Consider the following 10474-nt stretch of genomic DNA (forward strand, 5'->3'; position numbering starts at 1 on the left):
CTCCTCCTCCTCCTCCTCCTCCTCCTCTTCTTCTTCTTCTTCTTCTTCTTCTTCTTCTTCTTCTTCTTCTTCTTCTTCTTCTTCTTCTTCTTCTTCTTCTTCTTCTTCTTCTTCTTCTTCTTCTTCTTAGCATTGCCCTTGTTTGCCTTTGTACGCTTTCGTGCCTTGTGGAAGGGAACTCAAAAGGCATTTGAATGCCTTCTGGGGGCAATTAAATGCCCTCCGAGCTGCCTTTTCCTATGAACTGACGCGCTCGCTAACCTGTCCCTTGACTGCCTCGGTGGAGAGCCAACACACTGGCAGCCATTCACTTGTGGAGCGTGAATGGAAAGTTGGGGGCGCGGCTACGGGATGCCCCACCATGACGACGGGGCAGGCGGGGCCACTGCAAGGCAGAGCTTCCTTTGGCTTCCTGCAATCAAATGCACTCGTTTTCCACAGCTGCGATAATATCCACAGCCCCTGGAAGGATCAGTATGGCTGGTAGGTATTTAGGCTTCCCCCTTCAGGCCTCACTGACTCTTGCTGTGAGCTTGTTTTGTAGAGCAGAGAAGAAGCTGTGTTCTAGTCTCAGAGTCCACAGAGCTGGTCTGCTGCATGAGAGGTGATATGTGTTCAGGTGTAGAGGCCCGCCCCTTCCTTCTCCAGTTTTGCTGCACTCCCCATTGCTGTGCCGTGCTTCCAACCAAAGTACAGATAATACTAACCTTGACAAAAAAACAGTGGATAGACTCTGAATAAGGCATGTACTTACAATGCAATTGTTCTGGAAAGTGAGTAGAGAGGGAGGTGTTTGGTTCCACCTCCTGCAGAAGCCATTTTGGATTTGGTTCTGCCTCCTGTGGTGGCCATTTTGGAATGGTGCTCACCACCAATGTTCCCTCTAAGCTGTGGAGTCTTGTGAGCAAAAATTCTACCTTGTGAGCTCCTGGCATTAAAGTTGTGAGCGAGCGATTTGGCTGCTGCATAAATTAGTTTGCTCTGGAGCCCATCCCTTCCTGAGCGAAGGCAAAAATGTGTGAACCGAAGGCTAAATAACTGTGAGCTAGCTCACACTAACTCAGCTTAGAGGGAGCACTGCTCACTACCCCCTCTCAAAATTCCTGCAGGCTCAAAAAGGCTGGGGGTTCTGATTAGAAACATATAATATGATTACAAGTTCCCCCATGACTTCTACCCTATCTAGTTGAAAGCTAAGTTAAGTTTAGCTAAAAATGTTCCCAAAAGGAGAAGGGAACGAGGAGGAAAAGTCTCCACTTTCCCCTCATCAGGTTTCTCTTTCTGTTCCTGCAGGTGATGGACAGGAGAGTGGGAAAGAGGACAGATGGGAAACGGAAGAAAAACTGGAGTGGAGGAAGAAATCCATTCCTTATGACCATATAGGCTTTCATGAAATTCCAGTCCAAGAAGGAAGTAACAAGTTAGACAAATGGAATAAGCTTCCTTTAAGTGTGGAAATTTTAACTAATGAATCAAATCTTAGCACAAATCAAGGAAGTTACTCAAGTGAGAAACCCTGTGAAGGCATGAAGTGTGAAGAGATCATCAGTCCCAGCACAAGGTTTTCAAGACATCCAAGTAACCACACTGTGGAGAAACCCTATAAATGCTCAGAGTGTGGAAAGGGCTTCAGTCAGAGAGGAAACCTTAAGTACCATCATAGAACCCACACAGGGGAGAAGCCGTACAACTGCTCGGTGTGTGGAAAGAGCTACAGTCAGAAATCTCATCTTAACAAGCACCAAATAATCCACACAGGGGAGAAACCATACCAGTGCTCAGTGTGTGGAAAGCGCTTCAGTCAGAGCGCGCATCTTGTTAGACATGAAAGAATCCACACTGGGGAGAAACCGTACAAATGCTCAGTGTGTGGAAAGAGCTTCAGTCAAAGCACAAATCTAACTTACCATGAAGCAGTCCACACTGGGGATGTACTGTATACGTGTTCCGTGTGCGGGAAAAGCTTCAGTCGGAGCACGCATCTTCTTAGACATGAAAGAATTCACACAGGGGAGAGATCAGTGTGTGCAAAGAACTTCAGCCGAAGCACAAGTCTAACGTTGCTGGAAAGAATCCATGCTGGGGAGATACCAGAGAAATGTTCAGAGTGCGGAAAGAGTTTAAGTCATCTCACAAGACTTCTCTCCAGTCAAAAAATACACGTGGAGATGAACTCATTAGCATGCTCGGAGTGTGGAAAGGGTTTCTGTCACAGCACCTGCCTTTCGATGCATCAGAGAATCCACACTGAGGAGAAACCATATACATGCTCTGAGTGTGGAAAGGGCTTCAGTTACAGAATTCACCTGACTATCCATCAGAGAGTCCATACGGGGGAGAAGCCTTATACATGCACAGAATGCGGGAAAAGCTTCAGTCACAACACAAGCCTTATTTCACACACACGAATTCACACAGGGGAGAAACCATATAAATGCTCAGAGTGCGGCAAAAGCTTCACTCAGAGCACAAGCCTTAATTCTCATAGACGAATCCACACAGGGGAGAAGCCATATACCTGCTTCGAGTGTGGAAGAGGCTTCCATCAACGCTCACAGCTTACTTCCCATCAAAGAATCCACACAGGGGAGAAACCATTTCAGTGTTCTGAGTGTGGAAAGAGTTTTAGCCATAGCACAAGCCTTTCAAAGCATCGAAGAACCCACACTGGGAAAAACTGTATTAATGCTCCTAGTGTGGAAACGGCTTCAATCACAGGCCAGTCATTTCTTATCATCCCAGGAGCTATACAGGAGAGAAACGGTTTCCTTGATCAAAATGTGGAACAAGCTTCATTTGTAGGAAATACCTCATTGTACATCAACACGTTCACACAGTGGTAAATGCTTGGAATCTTAGCTATGTCTGTAGTGTGGAAAGAACTTCCGAAGAACTTCATTTCAGTTGGTTGATGCCCAGAAGACCATGTAAACATCTCTGGTTAATCAAATGTTAATAATCAAATGACAGTCTACCTTTGGAAGTTTATCTGTATAAATTCTCAAACATTGTGCCAAAAAAAAAAAAAATCCAGGTGGTATCTAAAGTACATTATAATAGAAGGATTGAATGTGGGAAAGAAAGTGCGGTGGGAATGAACATTTTGTGTGGCATCTGAGTTGTCTGTTGGTCAGACATCTTGTCTTCTCGTGTGTTGTGATGAATATTTTCTCAGAAACCAATGGCATAGATCCATCGCAGGGCTCTTTTTGTTGCAGGAACTTCTTTGCATATTAGGCGACACACCCCTAATGTAGCCAATCCTCCAAGAGCTTACAGAGCCAGTTTGGTGTAGTGGTTAAGTGCGCAGACTCTAATCTGGGAGAACCGGGTTTGATTCCCCACTCCTCCACCTGCAGCTGCTGATGTGTGACCTTTGGTCAGTCACATGCTCTGGCACAGCTGTCCTTGAAAAAGAGCCGTTTCTGTCACTCAGCCCCACCCACCTCACAGGGTGTCTGTTGTGGGGAGGAGAAGAGAAAGGAGTTTGTAAGCCGCTCTGAGACTGCAAGTGAAGGGCCGGGTATAAATCCAATCCTCCTCCTCCTCCTCCTCCTCCTCCTCCTCCTCCTTCTCCTTCTTCCAGGGGCTACTGTAAGCTCTTGGAGGATTGGCTACATTAGGGGTGTGTCACCTAATATGCAAAGGAGTTCCTGCTACAAAAAGAGCCCTGAATCCATGTGATACCACAAAGATACTGCAAAGGGAAATCCATCACTGACTGGACCAGTTCTGTTGTTCTGTGCCATTGGATGCAACGTTTCCATGTCACTGTGTTTCAGGCTCTCTGGCTCCAGCTCATCTTACAATGGAAGAGATGTTAGTTTCCTTTTGAAGGAAACCTCTGACACTTCTGCCATGTCTGTCTATAAATATACATATAAAGGTGGTGCGAGCAGACTGTAGCCTACACATTGGGGAGGGGGTCATGGCTCAGTGGCAAGAGCGTCTGTTTGGCATGCAGTTCACAAGTCCAGTCCCCAGCATCTCCAGTTAAAAGGATCAGGATTTAGATGAAGTGAAAGACTTCAGCCTGAGACCATGGAGAGCCACTGCCCATTTGAGCAAACAATACTGCCCTTGGGGGACCAAGGGCCTGATTCAGTGTAATGCAGTATCATGCATTCATGTGTGTTCACCTAAGTGGCAGTGGTTAAGTGCACGGACTCTAATCTGGGAGAACCGGGTTTGATTCCCCCACTCCTCCACTTACACCTGCTGATGTGACCTTGGGTCAGTCACAAGCTCTGGCACAGCTGTCCTTGGAAAAGAGCAGTTTGTGTCAGGAGTTCTCTCAGCCCCACCCACCTCGCAGGGTGTCTGTTGTGGGGAGGGGAAGGGAAAGGAGTTCGTATGCCGTTCTGAGACTCCAAGTGAAGGACGGGGGTATAAACCCAATCTCTTCTTCTTCTTCTTTTACCTCACAGGTGTCTGTTGTGGGGAGGGGAAGGGGTTTGTAAGCCCCTCTGAGACTCCAAGTGAAGGGCGGGGGTATAAACCCAATCTCTTCTCTTCTTCTTTTTCTTCCCTCTAAGCTGAGTTAGCGTGAGCTAGCTTACAGTTTTTTAGCCTCCAGCTCACACATTTTTGTCTTGGTTCAGGAAGGAGGGCTCCAGAGCAAAGTAATTTATGCAGGAGCCAAATCGCTCGCTCACGACTTTAATGCCAGTTGCTCACAAAGTAGAATTTTTGCTCACAAGACTCCACTGCTTAGAAGGAGCATTGCTAAGTGGTTAGAATGCATCAGGAACTTATAGCCGTAGAAAAGAGCAAAAGGCCAGTAGCACCTTAAAGACTAACAAAATTTGTGGCAGGGTATGAGCAAAAGCTCGCACCGTGCCAGAAATGTTGTTAGTCTTTACTGCTGCAGACAGATGAACACGGCTACCCGTCTTGGTCCATCGTATCAATATTGCTGTGTGTTGTTCTTTTATTTCAGAAACGTCTTCCAGTACAGATCGCTTGCTAGCTCTGGAAATATTTCTACAATTGTGATGTCCTTTCTCAAAAGAATATCTGACAGAGCTGGGAAGGGTAGAGGCATGGCCAGTCAGTACCAGTACCAGGAAAGCCGGGGCACAAAACTCAGAACAGTTACGGGAGCCATAATGGATCCTGACCAGTGTTCCCTCTAAGCTGAGTTAGTGTGAGCTAGTTCAAAGTTTTTTAGCCTCTGGCTCACACATTTTTGTCTTCGCTCAGGAAGGAGGGCTCCAGAGCAAATTGATTTATGCAGCAGTCAAATCGCCCGCTCACAACTGTAATGCCAGGAGCTCACAGTGTAGAATTTTTGCTCACAACACTCCACAGCTTAGAGGGAACGTTGATCCTGACTGGAGTGAAGTGGGTCACCCTGTAATGTTACTTGGCTTCGGGGGTCATTTCCTGCAGGAGCGCACAGGAGCGGAGCTCCGGCAGTAAAGAGCCCCGGGAGCTGGCACATGCGACAAGCCCCACCCCCTGCTCCCAGCAGCCCACCGTCAGAGCAAGAAGCAGCCAGGTAAACTGCAGAGGACCCCCCCCCCCCCGACCCCCCCCCCCCCGGCTCACTACAGTCCAAAACAGTCCAGTGGCACCTTTAAGACCAAGTTTTATTCAGGTACAAGCTCTCCCTTCTCTGCGAGGATAGATCTGCACGTTCCCCCCACCCCCAATAGCTAGCAATCCAAAACAGTCCAGTGGAGCTTGAGTGGTGGGTGTTGCCTTCTGACACACGGTGATGTCGGGGTATGGCATATGCAAACGAGTTATGCTAATGAGCTCCTGCACCTCTTTTTCTATGAAATGACCCCTGCTTGGCTTCATTACAGGCCAGTAACCCTGTGAGTTAAGACATTTCTTGGTTTCATCATCATCACAAGCCCTTGGGATGCAACAGAGAAGTTTCCTATCCTGGGGGCACAGGAAAGGTTGTGTTCTGCCTACTGCTCCTGGATAGGACCACACCTCAAGGACTTGTTAATGAAACAATGGAGGAATTTTGGGGGAAGAGATAAAATGCCAACTGCTGCTTATCTTACCTGCCTGGAAAGCTTGTCTTGTGTCCCTTCTAGGACGCAAGAAATCACAAACAAATCTGAAGTCCAAACACGCTAAATAAATGTAACGATAATTATATGGAAAGCAAAGTCAACAATAATGCCAAACTCTCATGTATTCAGGGGTCATTTCCTGCAGGAGCAGAGCTCCGGCAGTAAAGAGCCCAGGGGGCGGGCACATACAACAAGCCCCACCTCCTGCTCCCAGCAGCCCTCAGTCAGAACAAGAAGCAGCCAGGTAAGCTGCAGCGCCCCCCCTCCAAAACAGTCCAGTGGCACCTTTAAGACCAAGTTTTATTCAGGTACAAGCTCTCCCTCCTCTGCGAGGGCAGATCTGCACGTTCCCCCCACCCCCAATAGCTAGCAATCCAAAACAGTCCAGTGGAGCCTGAGTGGTGGGTGTTGCCTTCTGATGCACTTCCAGTGATGTCCGTGGGTGTGGCACATGCAAATAAGTAACGCTAATGTGTTATGCTAATGAGCTCCTGCACCTCTTTTTGTACGAAATGATCCCTGGATGTATTATTATAGAATTGCAAACATAATAAGAAACAATTCTCCAAAAGTGGGTGGTGACAAACACAAAACCCACGATAAGTCACAGCGTTTCTTAAAAGCAGCAGACTTTCTTCCTAAATAGAACAAGCTCACAGATTTAAAAAAAAATGTTTATATAAAATATCACATATCCTTGAATTAAAGTCCAAACATCTATATACTGTGGCTTGTAGTAAACGAGGTCCGTTCCGAGTAGAAAAACGCAGTTCCGGATAATATAATCAGCGTTTCAAATCTATTCCTTCGTCGGGTACATCCGGTAAGTCTTCATTAGCATACAATGAATGCACAGGTATGAGTGGGGTCCCGTTCAAAAGATTCCAATTCGGCACAGCTCCATATCTCCTGCAAGTTGGAATTGCCTCTACCCAGCAGGTTGTTCCCCGGGACAGAGGAAGGGGTCAGAATGCCACCTCTCTGGTGAAAGCTAGTATTCTGGGTTCCCAGCCCAGGAGGTCTCACTGCGTCCCTCCTGGGACCACTGAGAGTATTCCCTGCCGGGGTGGGGAAAGAGGTTGAACACTGAATCCCTAATAAGGGGTCTGCTAGGCTTCATGTGCGTAAAATAAATAGGAACGCTCTCTCTGTGATGGGTCCCCGACCTGTTGGAGCCTGCAGAAGCCTTTGGAATTCCACAAAAGTATGGTGGGCTCTGCAGCAAAATGACTGTCACAGGAGGTGAAGTTAGCCATGAAAGGGCTGCCACGGGAGGCAGAGCTAGCTACAAAATGGCTGCCACAGGAGGCGGGGCTAGCCGCGAAAGGGCTGTCGCAGGTTGCTTACAGTCACTAGCGCTGCCTGGCAGTTGCTGCTAAAGCACTGTTTTAGACGTCCACAACAGCTAATCAAATCTTCAAAGACCAATGAGAAGCAATGGCTCCACCTGCTTTCTAAAAACATTTGGTGGGTGCCAGGAAAGGTGTCCGCATGGGCCAACATGCCCTTGGGCAGCACATTGGGGGCCCTGCCCTAGGAAGAAAGGCCAGATTCTCTTTATCTTGCGTATCAGAGAATCATAGAGTTGGAAGGGACCTCCAGGGTCATCTAGTCCAACCCCCTGCACAGTGCAGGAAATTCACAAATACCTCCCCCTCCACACCCACGGTGACTGCTGTTCCACGCCCAGAAGATGACCAAAAAAACCACAAAACCTTACAGGATCCCCGGGCAAACTGGCCTGGAAGAAGATTGCTTCCTGGCCCCAAAGTGACGATCAGCATTTCCCTGGGTGTGTAAGAAAGGGCTTCAAGAAATAAGCACTGAGGCAACCCTTCCTGCCCTCCCTCTCATGAGGTCTTGTCAACTGCGGTTTGGGAGATGCCTGAAGATATCAATGTGGCATTTGGGAAGCGGAATGACCCATCAGTGGCTACTAGCCACAAGGTATAGGTGGCACACCCTGTCTGAGGCAGTGATGCTCTGTATTCTTGGATCTTGGGGGGCAACAGTGCGAGGGCTTCTGGTGTTCTGGCCCTGCTGGTGGACCTCCTGATGGCACCTGGATTTTGGCCACTGTGTGACACAGGAGTGTTGGACTGGATGGACCACTGTCCTGATCCAACATGGCTTCTCTTATGTTCTTATGCCTGGGGCAGTGATGCTCTGTCTTCTCGGTGCTTGGGGGGGCAAGAGTGGGAGGGCTTCTGGAGTTCTGGGGAAAGGAGAAAGGGGGAGGGTGTCTGTGCCCTCCTTTTCTCCAAATTACAAATCACGCACCCTCCCTCAAGCAAAAATTCTACTTTGTGAGCTACCGGCATTAAAGTTGTGAGTGAGCAATCTGGCTACTGCGTGAATCAGTTTGCTCTTGAGCCATCCTTACAAAGCGAAGACAAAAACGTGTGAGCTGGAGGCTGAACAACTGAGCTAGCTCACACTAGCTCAGCTTAGAGGGAACACTGCCCACAAGCCTCAGTTCAGCAAATCACACCTCCTTTGACTGCTACCTTGGTAAGCACAATCCAAGTTTCTCCTTTTTAAGCGTGTGCCTGGCGTGATCTGGTCCATGGGGTCGCGAAGAGTCGGACTCGACTGTGCGACTGAACAACAACAACAGACACACAAACACACTCTCACACCCAAGCCAGTAGCCAGACGTTTTTCATTAGGGGGACACATCTTTTTGTTGTTAAGGGGACAATTTAGCACAGTAAAGCTCCCCTTACACCCTTCTGTGTGGCTTTTTAAATCTAAGCCTTCCCTCAGTTTGGTGTAGTGGTTAAACGTGCGGACTCTAATCTGGGAGAACCAGGTTTGAATCCCCACTCCTCCACTTGCACCTGGCTGGATGTAATGTATTCAAAGCTGCCTTGAATGCATGACATGTTGTGAAACATCTAACTGAACTGTAATGTTAAGCTTCGTCCTGGGCTTGGATCCAGACCCATCCAATAGTATTGCTAGCCCAGGAAGAAACAAGCCAATCACTTCAAACAAGCTCCCTGAGCGGGAACTAATATGATTGGACCTTATCTCTGCAACCTCATAGGTTGATATTTATACAGTGGGTGTGGCTACATTAGCCGGGAATGTTTAAAAGCAGGACAGCTGCAATGTAAAGGCTGTTCTGGCTATCAGATGTTGATCCGTGTTGGAGTGGTGTTCGAGTTGAAGAATAAAGTTGGGTTCTTGTTGAATCACTCTCCGACTGCTTTGTTAAGCGAGCAACTTAACACTGGATGACCTTGGGCAAGCTGTAGTTCTGATAAGAGCTGTTCTTGAGAAAGAGCAGTTTCTGTCAGGAGCTCTCTCGGCCCCACCTGCCTCACAGGGTGTCTGTTGTGGGGAGGGGAAGGGAAAGGAGTTTGTAAGCCACTCTGAGACTCCTTTGGGTAGTGAAGGGCGGGGTATAAATCCAATCTCCTTTTCTTCTCAACCACTCTACTAAACTCAGCTTGGTGTGGAGGTTAAACTTTCTGAGCCACTGAGAACTTCAGGAGCCTTTTCTCTAGTCTCTGGTGTGGAGTCCGGGGAGATAGTGTGGTGGAGTGGGCACAGGGTTGGGCCAGAAACTGGGAGAGCTACTTTCAAATCCCTGTGACTGAGCTATGAAGCTTGTGGGGAACAGGAGAGGAGACCAATGTCCCCCTGAGCTCTTTGGACGAGAGATGGGATTTTGGGAAGGGGGTGTGTGTGTATGAAGAGAAGAGATAACCCATCTGAGGACCAGCCTCTCCCACACGGAGGAATCACCAAGGGGCAATTCCTTCTGGCGGACGATCTCATTGGGGACTAGCAGCTTGGGAAGTGTCGGCTCTGCCTTCCAAGGCCACCAGCCCCTGACTCCAGCTGCTGATCAGCAGGCGACTTAGCAGTAGAAAGAAGCAGGCCTAGGCCACATTGCCAGCAGTGTTCCCTCTAAGCTGAGTTAGTGCGAGCTAGCTCACAGTTTTTTAGCCTCCGGCTCACACGTTTTTGTCTCAGCTCAGGAAGGAGGGCTCCAGAGCAAACTCATTTATGCAGTAGCCCAATCTTCCGCTCACAACTTTAATGCCAGTAGTTCACAAGGTAGAATTTTTGCTCACAAGACTCCACAGCTTAGAGGGAGCATTGCTCCGGAGCAAACTCATTTATGCAGCAGCCCAATCTTCTGCTCACAATTTGAATGCCGGTAGCTCACAAAGTAGGATTTTTGCTCACAACACTCCAAAGCTTAGAGGGAGCATTGCTCCGGAGCAAACTAATTTATGCAGCAGACAAATCGCTGGCTCACAACTTGAATGCCGGTAGCTCACAAAGTAGGATTTTTGCTCACAAGACTCCACAGCTTAGAGGGAACATTGCTCCCGAGCAAACTGATTTATGCAGTAGCCAAACTGCTCACTCACAACTTGAATGCCGGTAGCTCTAGGATTTTTGCTCACAACACTCCACAGCTTAGA

The 10474-nt window shown here is 48.2% G+C and overlaps 1 protein-coding gene across 1 annotated transcript in view; it reads left to right on the plus strand.

Moving 5' to 3' along the window:
• The window catches only part of LOC107106875 (zinc finger protein 250-like), a 14182-nt gene extending 11173 nt beyond the window's left edge, over positions 1-3009 (plus strand). Inside the window, exon 5 of the mRNA XM_015407090.1 lies at positions 1294-3009. Coding sequence (XP_015262576.1) covers positions 1294-2843 — 1550 coding nt within the window. The 3' untranslated portion in view covers positions 2844-3009. The remainder of the gene's footprint in view (positions 1-1293) is intronic.
• The last annotated feature ends 7465 nt before the right edge of the window (positions 3010-10474 follow it).

This window comes from Gekko japonicus, unplaced genomic scaffold, assembly GCF_001447785.1.
Source record: "Gekko japonicus isolate JY-2015 unplaced genomic scaffold, Gekko_japonicus_V1.1 scaffold2714, whole genome shotgun sequence".
NCBI classification, from domain to species: Eukaryota; Metazoa; Chordata; class Lepidosauria; order Squamata; family Gekkonidae; genus Gekko; species Gekko japonicus.